The sequence below is a fragment of the Excalfactoria chinensis genome, chromosome 1, assembly GCF_039878825.1.
Source record: "Excalfactoria chinensis isolate bCotChi1 chromosome 1, bCotChi1.hap2, whole genome shotgun sequence".
In the NCBI taxonomy this organism is placed as follows: domain Eukaryota; kingdom Metazoa; phylum Chordata; class Aves; order Galliformes; family Phasianidae; genus Excalfactoria; species Excalfactoria chinensis.
The window spans coordinates 113,892,498-113,906,970 of NC_092825.1; the positions used below are offsets into that span (position 1 = coordinate 113,892,498).

Genomic DNA, 14,473 nt, shown 5'->3' on the forward strand with positions numbered 1-14,473 from the left:
GGTTCTTCCCAGCAGGTGCCGAAGTCTGGGAAGCCCAAGCTAGTCATCTTTTATGTGTTTCCAGCTAATGAGGAGACTTGTGAATGGCTTTGATTTCTGCACTTTGTGCCGAGCACATATGCAAGCATATGCTCCATGACTGGAAGGATGAATGACTTCCAGAGTCAGATCTATCTGTGGGCCAGGCCTTCAGACAGTTCATTGCCAGAGCTTGCAGATCTTTGCAGTGTCAGTTCTGGGTCTTTTTGTTAAAGAGTGTGAAGTTCATGTACAAGTCTGGGGGCCTGGCAACACTAGAGTAGGACTGGATCACATAGGGCTAGAAAAACTGTTCTCTCTCTTAATTTTTCTTCTTATGGGGGCTCTGTTAGTGACACTGGGCCCCGCTGTATCTCTTATTTCAGAGCTGTTTGTTTAATCTCTTTGGTCAACAGCCCCCTGGCGTATCTTACAATGTGATCAAAATTACTTGATTAATTGATTTGAGTTGTTGGAAACAAGTTGAAGAGATCACCTGGGTTGAACACTAGGGTAGTTTTAGCAGGGTACTGGGATGTGGTTCTGTCCTACCCTGATGTTCTTGATACTTCTTTTGCAACCAAGCTCCAGTTCCCTGTTTGATACCATTCAAATATACAAATACACTTTTTGTTTTAGGAATACTTCATAAGGTAGGGATTATTCTTGGGATCCCTCAGGGAAGAACATTTCATGATTTCTTGACACATTTCATGGATTAGGTGCTAGATAGTTTTCAGAAGAGTTCATTCTTTTACTTAGAGAGAAAAGTATCAACAGGATAAAGCTTTATTGAAGATATTTGTTTAGCTAAATGGACATGTTTACTTTTGGCTTTTATTTCAGCTGTTTATTTCAGATGACTAAACTTTCAATCATTTCTTTGAAAAATTATTTCTGAAGTATTTTATTGCCCTAAAGAGTTTGCATTGATCAGTAATTCTATTAGGTATACATACCTTGATATGAATAGCTGACTATCTATTGGTGGCTTGTTATTTCTTGGCTAATTTAGCCAGTTTTTTTCCCTTTGCTTTTAGGAATATATTACTCCACTTGGATTTGGGTTGTTTTACATACCCATTTAGAGTTGCCAGCCTAGCTGTTATGAAGGCAGTATTCTTACTGTTACTCCTGCTGGAGTAGCTGTGATGTTCGGGAAGCCTGGCTTTATTTAGTTTGCTTCATAGAACACATCCTTGAAATTCTCCCAAGAGTTGTATCTTTAGTTTCATTAATGTTCTTTCCAAAACAACCTATTTCTAGGTGCATAATAAACAGGCTGGATTTCAAGAAGCTCACAGTTGTGGAACTAAACCTCTTAGATTATTCCTAATATTCAGTCTTATGGTATATACGTGGGCACCATCATTTCTGTGCAAGTTGCTGAGTAAGAGTGATCTTAGATTGCCAGAGCACATACTGTTAAATTACTTCAGTAACCTTGCTTAGAAACAAGTCTGCTTCTAACATTTGTAGAGTAGCTTATCTGGAGATCTGTTTACTTCAGCAAGCAGTGTTCACTGGACACGCATGCCATCACAAGAAGGAGAAGAAAGTTACTTACCAACAGCTCGAGATCTTTGAGGTTTGGTTTACATTAAATTATCATCCTCCTCATGGTTTCAGTCTCAGTCTCTCTCTTTGGATTTCAGAGTCAGAAGAACTAGGGTGCAGGAGTGTTTTGGGCTGTGCCCATCCAGGTAGGAAAGGAGCCTAGGTGTCTTAGGGATATTCTTTGAGAGTAAAAGTCTCCAGCTTTGAATGCCTTTAATTCACAAGTGTCCAGTGGGCTTATGGAGTGCCCAGCTTGAGAAACTCCATTTACTGGCAAGTATGAGTTTTCTTCTGAACACAAAGAATAAACTATTTAGAGTCATTGCTTCTTTCTAAAACTGAACTATAGAGTTGCTTGTTTGTTTGTTTTTTGACATTGTCCCTTGCTTGGAATTTAGTATGGCAGGAAAAGCAGATTATGCATTGAAGAACACATTTTCATGTATGCCATTTAGTTTAATTGGATGTAATAATAATTCTCACAATGACCATCTTGATTCTTTTTTTCTTCCAGGATATGGTATCTCAGAAAAATACAGTAAGTATTAAATCTACATTCATTTTAAAACACAGAATGAATACTAGTTGAAGAAACTCTAACAACAAAGTTACGAAGTGTGTATGCTCTTTATGGTATTAGGGAGTCTGTTTTCCCCACATACAATACTGACTAGTGAAATCTTATTGGCTGCCTTTCAAAAGAAAAGATAGATGAAAAAAACTACTTTTCATTAGGATTTCCTTTTAGTTTTTTAGAGAAGTGCCATTAGATATGTTATATATGTATGTTCATCAGTAAAAAACGTAGACTTGGAATTTCAAAATCTGTTCCTACCTCTGCCACTTTCACTCACTTGTATAAATACGTATGTGTGTGTGATACCTTATTAAAGCTGTACATCAAGCAGATTTGGCTACTGTGTTCCCATCCTCTTCACAAGTTCACAGGTTTTGCTGAGGTTTTCCTTCCCAAATTAAAAACATTTTTAACTTGAATGCAAGGAAAACCAAGCCAGTAAGTAAACCTCAACAAAGATACAATTCAGTTATTGTAGGTTTACTGTAATATTCCACAATATCTTGCACAGTTATGCATTTTTTGATACTTTACATTAGTGGCTATTTTCATTCAAAGCTGTTATACTGAGAGCTATTGAATTCATATTGAACTTACACCTTTATATGTCTCCCATATACTTTTATTCTTTTCTGAAGAGTATAGAGCAGGATTAAAACAATACAATGGCTTTTGATTTTGCTAAATTGATCATTTAGAAGAGAACTAAAATAGAGAATGTATTAGTTACAGCTGTTTATTTGGAGTTAGAATTTATACTTGGTTGCAGCACTGCATATAGGCAAATAGATCGTGTTGAGTAAGTCCAAGTCCTTTTCTTGTCTATTGTGGTGATCTTTGATATCTTTGATCTGGTTTCACCGTGCAGTGGGGACTGCATTTCTTAGTCTGCAGCTCTGTGAAAGAGGCCTCAGAACAGCTTGAGGTTTGCTTGTGAATAATGCTATTTCCATCTTCAGGCCACAACTGGTGGATGTCACAGGCGTATGCTTTCCCCTCCAGAGCCAGAGGGAGAACTGTGACAAAAGCCGTTTAGTGGTTACTCCTGAGGTGGTGCAAAAGTGGAGTTCAACCTGGTGCCATGAGATTAGCAGCCTGCAGTATCTTCTTTTGGCTGATTCTCTCTCCCCACAGAGGAAGTTCATGTGCTTCATGTGGAAGAGAAGAAAAAGTGGATTTGGTAACGTTTCCTGCATCAGACCTGGAAACACCAGGTTAGCAAAAAGGGCAGGGATGGATGGATCTTGAAACCAGCATCCTGATTGCTCCTCTAGAAAGGTGGGGGGAGGTTTGTGTAGCCTACTTCCTTCAAGTGCTTAGATTACAAAGACCATTGTGAGTAAAATACAGAAGAAAAAATAACTGACTTAAAATATCAAGTATGAATTCTTGACCTTGCATGTTATTCAAAGTTATTTGTATTCTCTTAGATAGTAAATTTATTGTAACATGCTCCCATGTTGCATTTTTTATCATTTTTTTAATTTGAAATAGCAATAAACTGATTAGCAAGCTAAATAATAAGTTAAAACTTTATCTTTTTTGAAGTTGGAATTGACTTCAAATGAACAATTGCCCTCCTTGCAAGCTACATGATGTGTCTGGAGAGGCATGTAGTTTGCTGCAGTCCAGTGTTGTGCCACTGCTTCAATGCTTGGTAAAATATATCATGTAAGAACAGGAGAACTGGGAAGGTAGTTTCCTTCCACTGTCCAGAAATGAGGATTTCCAGAGTAGGAAAAGAGGGGGAATGTCATTCAGATTGACTCCTGAAACAAATGAAAGTTCTGAATCAGTTTTTTTTGGAGGGCTATTGCTAATTAGGGTTGCTGTACTAGATATCTAGTTACAGAATTGATGTGAATTTACTACATCCAGTGAGGTAAATAGTCACATAACCACTGCAGTTTCAGTTCTAACTATTGCATATAGCACTTAATATACTGTGCTATGGGTCTGTACTTTCCTTTCACATGTCCTGGTTGAACCAGTCTTTCTATTGGTATGCCTCTGTCACAGCTGTGATGTAGCAGAAGGAGCTTACGTGCACTCTTCACTGGTGTGTGGAGATATGTTGGAAGAAGGATAGACATTTCATTTGCTATGCCTTCCTTGAGCCCAAAGTAGCCACAGGAATATCATTACTGGTTTTATGAAGAGAAGTCCACTCTGCTGCTTTGGTACTCTGTGTCTGTGCTCATGTAACGGAAGAAGGTAATTGAGATTGCTGCCAGACACGTTGCGCCATTTTTACAGCAGCAAGAGTGAAAATTTCTGCATGCAGTTCTGCAGTTAGGGTCTTTCAGGTTTTCTTGTCCTCACCTTTGCTACTTATCCTGCAAATCTCAAATAACGTACAAAAGTGCAAAAGAAAACAGCATAGAATGGATGTGGAACCACGCTAAAGATGCTGAAAAGATGAATGTGTTGTGTGTCCTTATGGTGATTTTTCTCTGAGCATGAAGAAAGTTGATATTTTCTTTGTAAGGAAAATATGCTAACTCTGCATCAGGGAGGAGGCAAAAGTGAGGAAACTAGACATGAAGATGAAAACAATGCTTAGAAGAAGTTACAACATTCATTTGAGAGTTGACTTGAGCTGATCTAAAAGTGAAAATTATACAGTGGCATGCTTTGGTGGTGTATGCTTGAGGTATTCAGCTTAGTGTCTGAAAAAAGAGCATAGGTGTAGAAGTGGGATTATAGCTTCCTTCCACTGCCCAGGAACAAAGATTTCCAGGATAAAAAAAGCTGAGGGATGTGATACTTGACTCCCGGAGACAATTAATGGAAGTTTTGAATGAACAATTTATTGTGTACTTAGATTTTAGAGTTATGAAAGAATTATTGGCTATGGGAGTTCAGTTCCCAGAACAGGGCTGCACTTGTGTGACATTCAAGGTCAATATTGTTAGTGCCCCATCAGTTAGTCTTCCTTCCGTAGAGCTCCCTGGAGGTCTGAGGACAACCTTCTGCTAATTTTACTTCTAGTTTAGGCACAGCTCCCTTTCTTCTGTCAAAATTGGCAGTGATAAAACAAATTGCAGATGTCTGTTTGGACAGAACAATGTGTTTCCTGTACTGTTATGGATAAATTAAGGTCTGAGACTGCTACCTGATTGTAGGGTGCAGGAAAATGCATTTCTCTCTGGAAAACTGGCTTGTGCATTGGAGTTTCTTTAGATGTCAAGTTGCTACTGGTTTACTGGAAGACATAAAATTCCAAGGATTTTCTAAAGCCTGAATTGCTTAAAAAATCTTCCCCCAGTTTAGCATTACACAAAATCCATGGGAAAATTATTATGTTTTGGTACAATATGTTGTTGATATCCTTGATTTTTTGTTTTTGATCTCTGTAGAGGGAAACAAAATTTCCCTACTGAATTTTAAGGAATAGTGTGTAAAGTTGTCCAAAATGGAGAGAAGAAAAGATTGCACAAGAAGTGTTTCAAAAACTGCTAGAGTCAGGAGGCAAAATGTTCAGCCCTTCTCACACTGATTGCTTTGATCCATTTAGTTTATTTGAGTATGAAGCTGAGAATATAAGCCAGAACTTTTCTTGTGGAAAAATTATTAGGTTAAAATATAAAGAGAATTTTACTTTAGTTGATAGTAGACCTGAAGAAGTTTGGATAACTGTTAATCTGAAGGGTGTCAGGGAGAGATAAGGTATTTAAAGGGAAGTAGGATTGCTATTAAACCAAGAAGTTTATTATTAGTTAGATCTGTGTATCTGAATAATTTTTTTAAGAGATTATTTATTTATTTTTGTTTAGTTAAATTATAGAGGTTAGTAATGCCTTGGCTATGGAGGAGCTGTTAGCGAAAGATTTTGTTCTAAACGAAACAGGATTGAAATTTATCCTTGCCAAAAGAATTTTTATGTTAAAATATCACATTCTATTGTGATTGGTGCCGAGTATCTTCAAAGCTTCGGTAGTTGTGTAAATTACTTTATCTAATTCTTCAAGTCAGTGAACATATAAGACTAAATAAAAAGATTTTGACACCTGGACTCATCCTCCACTTTAGTAGACCCAAGGATTGAATAAAGCATGATTACCCTACATGAATTTGATTATATGAAGATGTAGTATTATAGAATGGCTTTATATATATATATTTTACTGCTTTTATAATTTATAAAAGATTGTATAGTGGTTGTCTAATAATTTATTACTAAAAAGTTGGAGGCAGCAGAAATAATAAGTTTCAAAAGGGCACAGAATGAAAGAGAAGAGTAGCTTAGAGTCATTCATCCCTTTTTGAGAGGAAATATTAAAAATATTTTTAATATTTATAATCACTACATATAACGCTGTTAGTATTTGCATTATGGAAACTAAGGCTTTTGAAATTAATTTGTGATAGTCATTATGGAAATGCTCCTGTCCCAAGGGGGGCACATTTGTAGCAATTGGCTTATAGCTAACTGATCAGGTAATGTATCTGACACTGTCAAGAAGTCGGACTTTTAATGCAAGTTAATGGTGACACAAGGAGATGTATAGAAAAATAAAGAAACCTTACATTCTACTTTTTTGCTGACAATGTGTTGCACTATTTTTCTTGGTTATGTTAATATGGATTTACTATAGATATCTATATTCCTTCTCCATTGTTCCTTTCTTTAATCATTTCTCTATTCATGTGTCATGTCTGTTGTTTTGATTCTCATGCTGTGTCGTGGTGGTGTTTTCCTCTTTGTTGTTTTACTTCAATTTGGAGTAGGCTGCCAACTGCAAAACTTTTCTTCGGGTTCAAGTACCTCCTGAATACCACAATGGTAACCTGATAGGCAAAGTATGTATCATTTTAAATCTGTTTTCTCTTAATAAATATGCCATCTTCTTACTGTGTTCCTAGCATATTTACATAAGAGTGCTTTAAAAATTATGCTTTCTTTCACACCAGTAGTAATCTCAGAGTACATGTTACTTGCAACATAGATCTTGTGTGTGGATTGTTTTGTTTTATGATAATCTTTCTCACATTATTTACATAAAGTCATCACATATGTTCAAATTGTCAACTGGAAGCTTCTTTAATATTAATTATTAATATTAATTTAATATTCTTTAATATGTTAATATTTTAGAGTCACCTATATTGTTAGATAGATAGGAATGTGATGGCATAGAAATCTACTGCTCTGGAAACTTCAGTTCTTAAGATATGAGTGGATTCTTATGATGAATTCTTAAGATAAAAGTCCATTAATCTCCCTGAATACTCAAAGGATGTGACTTCTTTGAGTCATTTTCTGTCATCTGGCATGTTGTTTTTCCAACTGCTTGGTAAGTGAGGGTGAGCACTCTTAATGCTCATTGAGTGACTGGCAAAAAGGACTACATGGCTGGAGTGGAATAGCCGAGCTGTTAGCTGTGAAGGCAAAATTCCCTCTCTGAAGATGCAGAGATTTTACTCAACATTCAAAATAACAGCCCTTAAATTCTAGTGTGGTGTCTCTGTCACAAAGTGGTAGTTTGGCCAGAATAACTGTAGCAGGATGATTTAAAAAACAACAAGCCACAACTGTTTCCATTATTAAGGTCAAATGTTCACTTTTAACAGCCTTAACAAAATGCTTAGAGGAGTATTTTAAGAAAAAAGCACTACATTTGGCCCATCATGCCAAGATCTTAAAATGGCTTCTGCAGGCCTAACTACTTCAGCAAAGACCCAACTCTGTCCTTAATTCCTTCCACCCTTTTCCTATAAGAAGCATGTCCCTTTCTCAACTTACTTGCAGCTATTTTCTGTAATTTTTTAAATGTTCCTACTTTGGGCTTTTTTCTGCTGGATGAAAATGTTGTGATGGAATACAAAAGTGTCGCTGCTAGGACATATGTTATTTGCTGAGAGTTTTTCCTTTTTCCTTTCTTTATTCAGTCTGTCTGTCTTTTATTTTGAAACTTATACATTTCTTAAACCTAAAAATTTCTCTTAGTAAGATGTTTAAGATAGCTACTAATCCTGAAATAAACCAATCCATGTATAATGCATGTATAAACCACAAAGATACAAATTTATCACAGTTGGATTATACATAGGTTGAATGGGAACAAATTGGAAAGTAGTGTCTATAGGGGCATGCAGTGTGTATGGGAGATTGGTAATCACAGCCTGAACCTCTGATTAATCAGCTGAGGCAAGTGTGGGGTCAGCTGTGGGAGCACAGGTGAGAGTGATGTAGCTGTGCTCCCGGAAGGGGTGGAGCTCGACTCCATCCCCTCTGAGACCTCATTTAAGGGCTGACTCCCACCGAGGCAGCATCTCTTGGAGATTGCTCACCAGTGAGGACTGCCCCAGCTTCTTCAGCCAAGGCACCACCACTGGTGAGTTTTCCTTTACTTATTCCTTCTGTACATTTGCTACCATCTGTATATTAACAACCAATACACAGTGTTTTGATTCCTTGGTGCTGTACTCAGTGGTATTTCTGCCAGGAGGCAGAATATCTTTTCCTTTGCATGTAGTACTAAAGACATCTGTTGTCACCTGACTGAACTCCTAAACACAGCAAACAAATGTTTAGAATGACAGCTGTGCTGGTTGCTCTTCAAACAATGTCACATACCAAAATATGTGTAGTTTTTCTGATTTCTGCATGTAGAAATGTTTATGGTATGGGGAAAATGTGTTTTTAAATGCACAGACCTTGCTATCCAGAAAGAGGCAAAAGCCTCAATCAAATAGATGAACTTGATAAATACGATGCTTCATCCATGCCATTTAATATTTTCTGAAAATTGCTTTGCCATTTCAGGAGATAACTGCACTTCTCTTTGCATCACAAGCTGTATTTTGCTTTCAGCTGATATTGTTGCTGTTGTTCCCATTGCAGGAACACCTAATTCATTGTTATGGGCTTAAAAATAGAATCAATACTCAAGCAGCTCTTGCATTGTTCCTAACTTAGTGGATGTTTGAATAAAGCTTGGACTAAATCAATTTAACGTACTGGTTGCTTAAATTGCTACTTTTTTTTTTTCATAGAAAGTAAGGGTAACATTGCAGCAGATAATGATATTACAACAGAGGTACAGTACTGAAAGGTTTGTGAAGAACAAATGTGACTTTATCCACTAGAAATTAAAGTTCTAAATCCTTCCAAATCCAGATCAGCAACAGGCTTTTGCTGTCTGTATTTTCAGTAGGTGAATACTATAAAATTTTTTTATTTTCTGTGAACAGTTTATTTTTGTCTTGTAGTTTCTTAATGTATATTAAAAACATGCCATTCTCATATTCCTTATTTCATTCCTCTCAGCACTCTCCCTGTGTCCATAGTGACTTTAAATGGCTGTTGCTTCACTGCAGTCTTAGATGATCTGAAGTAAAATAAGTTATGCTTTTGTACACATTTGATGTCTCGGTATCCCCAAGGTGACAATAGATAGTCAGTGGTAGTTGACTGCATTAACTGTATTATACTGTCCCATGCTTTGGAGCTCATATCTAATGACCCTGAATGCTTTGTTTGGCTGAGTTTTTATTTTTCTTTAAACAGTGGACAATGGTTGTAGTTCGAAAGAGGATATCAGTCCTTCTAGTCTTAGTTATCTGCTTTTAGGGTCTTGCTCAGGACCTGAAGAGTTGAGTCTGAACTTAACTGTATTTTCTGAAAGGCATTTCCTGTTTCCTCACCCCCTTCAGCATCTTGATCATGTTTACACTGTCTATAGCCTATTAAGGATTTTTTTGTGTGTGTGTGTGTGTGTGTGTGTTAAAAGTCTTAAATATTTCAAGGTGTGGAGTTTTTCAATTATTTATTTATTTATATGTGCTTAATGGCAGCATGCAGTAGTGGCTCTTCTGATGATCAGAGGCTTGGAGCACCTGTCCTGCAAAAAAAGGCTGAGACAGTTGGGCTTGTTCAGCATGGAGAAGGCTCTGGAGAGACCTCATTGCAGCCTTATATATAAAGGGAGTTTATATAAACAGGAAAGGGAGTGACTTTTTACCCAGTTTTATAGTGATAGGACAGAGGAGAATGTCTTTAAACCAAGAGAGGGGAGATTTAGGTGAGATGTTTGTTAGGAGGAGATTTTTTGCTCAGAGGGCAGAGAGGTGCTGGCACAGATGCTCAGAGAAGCTGTGGTGCCCCATCTTTGGGCTGAGCAGTTTTATTGTACTGTTTCTGAACAGATCCAGACACTTTTTCATTACTTGCTAATATTTGTAACTCTTCCATACAAAATCCATTGATTCTAATGCTTGCAAATCCTGTGTTAAACACTGAACTAAAACTTCCTTTTGTGCCAACCCAAATCCAGCTGTTTTTTCTGACTGTAAATGGTTCCTGTATTGGCACAAATCTATTTCCACTTAAAATGTTTTTCTAAACTGCATTTGTTTTTCTTTTAGGCTTCCAGTGGAAATTATTATTTCATTCCGTACGTTGTCACCCCTTGTGCTGACTACTTCTGCTGTGAAAGCGATGCCCAAAGAAGAGCTTCTGAGTATATGCAGCCCAGCTGGGACAGTATCCTGGGGCCACTTTGCGTCCCTCTGGTGGACAGGTTTATCAGCCTTCTCAAGGATGTCCATGTTACATCATGGTAATTTTGTAACTCATTCACCTCCAGAACCTCTGATATTCTCTTTTAAATGCTGTGGGAAAAGATACAGAATTCCTAGTAGCATTTTAAAAAAATTATTATTATTATTTAATTATTATTATTTTTCACTGCACTTAAGGTAGTAATAAAAGAGGATAGTACCTTTACTGCTTTTCCTGCAGCTGTTGCAATTAACTAACCATGTTATGCTAGGAAGTGATTTATAGTGACTTTCTAAAATAGCAGTAAGCAAAGTCAGCCCGCAGGTAAGGTAGAGTGCTTAAGTATGAGTTACAGTGTATGGGGTTGTAATAGGAGATAAAGTCATGGCCTTTTCATAGAACTCAAAGCCACAGACCATTATTTCATGTCACTAAAGAGATGTTTGTGTATATATATATGTGTGTGTGTGGTATATATATATATATATCCTGTTATACATATATATATATATATACATATACAAATCCTGTTTCTCTAAAGAAGTGCTGGAGGGGAAGCTACAGATAGGCAACATGAGTTCACTTTAAGGAAAGGGACAAGAGGGGTGGAATGTTACTTCAGCTTGTTAGCATAAGGGTAATACTGAATTAAGGCCCTGCAGTCAAACCAGTTTTCTCTCTTCAGCTTTCAGGCTGTAAAGTGCTATTGTACTGATACAGAATTAGATGCTATTGTGGTAGACATCAGTGAGGAAGAAGATGTAGCTTGATGAGCCCACATTTTTTCCAAAAGCTTGAATGTTTGAAAAGGTTCCATGCAAAATCATTCTTAAGTGACACTTACATTCCTAAGTCATTTGGATACTTTCAAAAAAGTATTTCAGAAAAGATCACTGCTGTATCTTTCTTAGGTTTGGTTAACACAAAAGGGGCTAATTTTCATTAGCCTGGGGAAAGGTAGAAACTTGACATTGGTACTACATGATGAATTAGGCCTTACTTCCATTTGACAGTCTTTTGAAAGCTTTTCAGTAGTGAATACATGGATACATGGCTTTGCTGTTTTTCAGTTATAAGAGTTGTATTCATTCTGTAGAAGACAATAAGAGCATTTGATTTTCTTTGCTATGTGTATGGCTTAGTGTTTAGCAAATTAGAATATCTGCAATACTAATTTGTAAACAAAAAAAGCAGCATTGTAGGAACTTGGGTATTACCTGTCAGGCACCTGCTAACTTCCCAGCTGTTAGCTTCATAAGTTGCTCCAGATAACCTTAGCTTTAAGTAGCCTGTCCAGGTGGTTTATAACTGTCATACTGATAACAGGATACAGTTTTGTAATCTACCAAATTTCTGTGCACTGAAATATGTTGTGAAACGCCTACTCTTGGATTTTATGTTAAGTATTATGTTCATTTTAATACACATCATGCATTGTGTTCATCAAACAAACTACAGCTAGATCAGCTTTTGGTAGCTTGTTTTGTTTTTATTTTTTGTTTGGAAATTTCTTTCCTCTTTTGGTTATAAAATCCCTTATAGCCTCTTTATGTCACAATGATCTTTCGTCTTTGTCACTCCAAATAGTGTCTTTTTAAAGGGAGAGATACGAAGTTCTGTATCTGTAATGGTCAGTAATGGACCAAAAAAATGCCCCAGTTCTACTGTGGTAAAAAAAAAAATAAAAATCATGGTGTTGTTACATAGCCCAATAGACTGAGGTTAAGTAAGGTGGATGTATGAACTGGTGAAAAATTTAGGTTTAGATGAAACATTCAACATAGATTTCTCTCTGAGGAAATGGTAAATGGTACTTTTTGTTAGAAATACAACTATGTTTCATAGTTGCCCTCTGCTGCTCAGTGCAATGGTGCAGTCCCCATCACTGTATTTAAGATGTGTGGCTCCAAGGGGCATGGTTTAGTGATAGGACTTAGTAGGTCAGGTTGGTGGTTGGACTTGGTGATCTTGAAGGTATTTTTTAACCTAAATGGTTCTGTTTCATAAGAAATATCTAACAGTCTTCTTTCTGTGTCTGTCTTGCTTCTTCAGTGCCTATTATAAAGAAACACTACTAAATGATATTAGAAAGGCTAGAGAGAAGTACCAAGGAGATGAACTGGCTAAGGAGCTGGCTAGAATTAAGCTTCGTATGGATAATACTGAAGTGCTGACTTCTGACATTGTCATAAACCTACTTCTTTCTTACCGAGATATACAGGTATGTTTCTAAAGACTAACGAAGGTGATTTTACTATGGAATTTTGGAACTTGTTTGTTCTCAAGTGTTTGTTTGTTAAAGAGTGATTCAAAGCTGACCCTCAATTTCTGCACTAACAGTTTGACTTGACTACTAAGCTATGAGGGGCTGTAGGCTCTTATTTATTTTACTTGTGAACAGGAGATGCTGATTAGGAGACTTTCTTGTTTATTTACTGTTATTTTTAACCTCCTTAAAATATATAAATAATAAAAGCTCATCCAAGCAAGATGTTTGCTTTTTTCTTCCCTGTCCCTTCTTTCTCTCTCCCCAAAGTCAACTGTGGAAGCTAATAAAATTGATTTGTTTTGACCACTGTATTGACCAGAAGTATCCAAATTGTTAACTATAACTGAGTGAAACACTGATTTCTTTTTAAAAAGTAGGTACACTGTTTTTCTTGATTTTGTTTAAACACAGCTTACGCACTGGATTTCTGAACTGCAGAGTAGAGGGGCAGAATCACTTCCTTTGACCTGCTGGCCCCCCTTCTTTGGATGCAGCCCATGATATAGTTGGTTTCTGGGATGTGAGGGCAAATTGCTGGCTAATACAGCTTTCCATGCGAGGGTGTACTCCATCCTTTCATACCCCAGCTTGTACTAATAGCAAAGGTTTCCATGACCCCAGTGCAACACCCTGTTCTTGGCTTTATGCAACCTCATGAGATTCTGGTGGGCCCACTGTTTCATCCTGCCTAGGTCTCTCTGAATAGCATCCTGTACCTCAGGTGCACCAACTGCACCACACAGCTTGTTGTTGTCTGCAAACTTTCTGAAGGAACACTCAATCCCACTATCAGTCTCTTTGATGAAGATGTTAAAGAGCACCGGGTCCCAGTACTGACCCTTAAAGGATCACTGTCACTGTTCTTTAACTGGACGTTGAGCCACTGACCACCACTGTCTGGACACAAGCTTGCAACCAGTCTCCTGTGGATTGAACATTCCACCCATCAAATCCGTGTCTTTCCAATTTGGAGAAAAGAATGTAGTGGAGTACCATGTCAAAGGCCTTCCTGATGTCCAGATAGATGACATCAGTGACTTTTCTCTCAACCACTGATGCAGTTATGCCATCATCAACAGCGGCAAGGTTGATCAAGCAGCAGATTCCCTTGGTGAAGCCATTTTGGTTCTCCCATTCTCCTCTCTGTCTTTCATGTGCTTTATTGTAGCTTTCATGAAACTCCGTGATCTTCCCCAGCATGGAGGTGAGGCTGACAGGTTGGTACTTCCCTGGGTCATCATTTCTACCTGTCTTAAAACTAAGTGTGACACTGTCTTTTTTCCAGTCAGTGGGGACTTCAAATGACTGCCACGACTTTTCAAATATCATTGACAGTGGCTTGGCAACTGCATCAGCTAATTCCCACAGGACTCTGGGATGCTTTTCTTTGGGATCCAAAGACTTACAGCTGTTCAGGTTCCTCTGGAGATCATGAATCTGATGTTAGCTTACATCAGGAGGAGCGATGCTCCTCTAGTTCCCACCTTCCAAACCAGCCACTCGAGGGCTGTGTGTGAGGGAGTTGCTAGTAAAGACTGAGGCAAAG

General features: G+C 37.6%; 1 protein-coding gene across 1 annotated transcript in view; it reads left to right on the plus strand.

The window, feature by feature from the left end:
• Window positions 1–14,473, plus strand: part of MAP3K15 (mitogen-activated protein kinase kinase kinase 15) — a 67,812-nt gene that overhangs the window by 18,678 nt on the left and 34,661 nt on the right. The window contains exons 3-6 of the mRNA XM_072347559.1: window positions 2,090–2,113; window positions 6,884–6,955; window positions 10,523–10,716; window positions 12,711–12,879. Coding sequence (XP_072203660.1) covers window positions 2,090–2,113; window positions 6,884–6,955; window positions 10,523–10,716; window positions 12,711–12,879 — 459 coding nt within the window. The remainder of the gene's footprint in view (window positions 1–2,089; window positions 2,114–6,883; window positions 6,956–10,522; window positions 10,717–12,710; window positions 12,880–14,473) is intronic.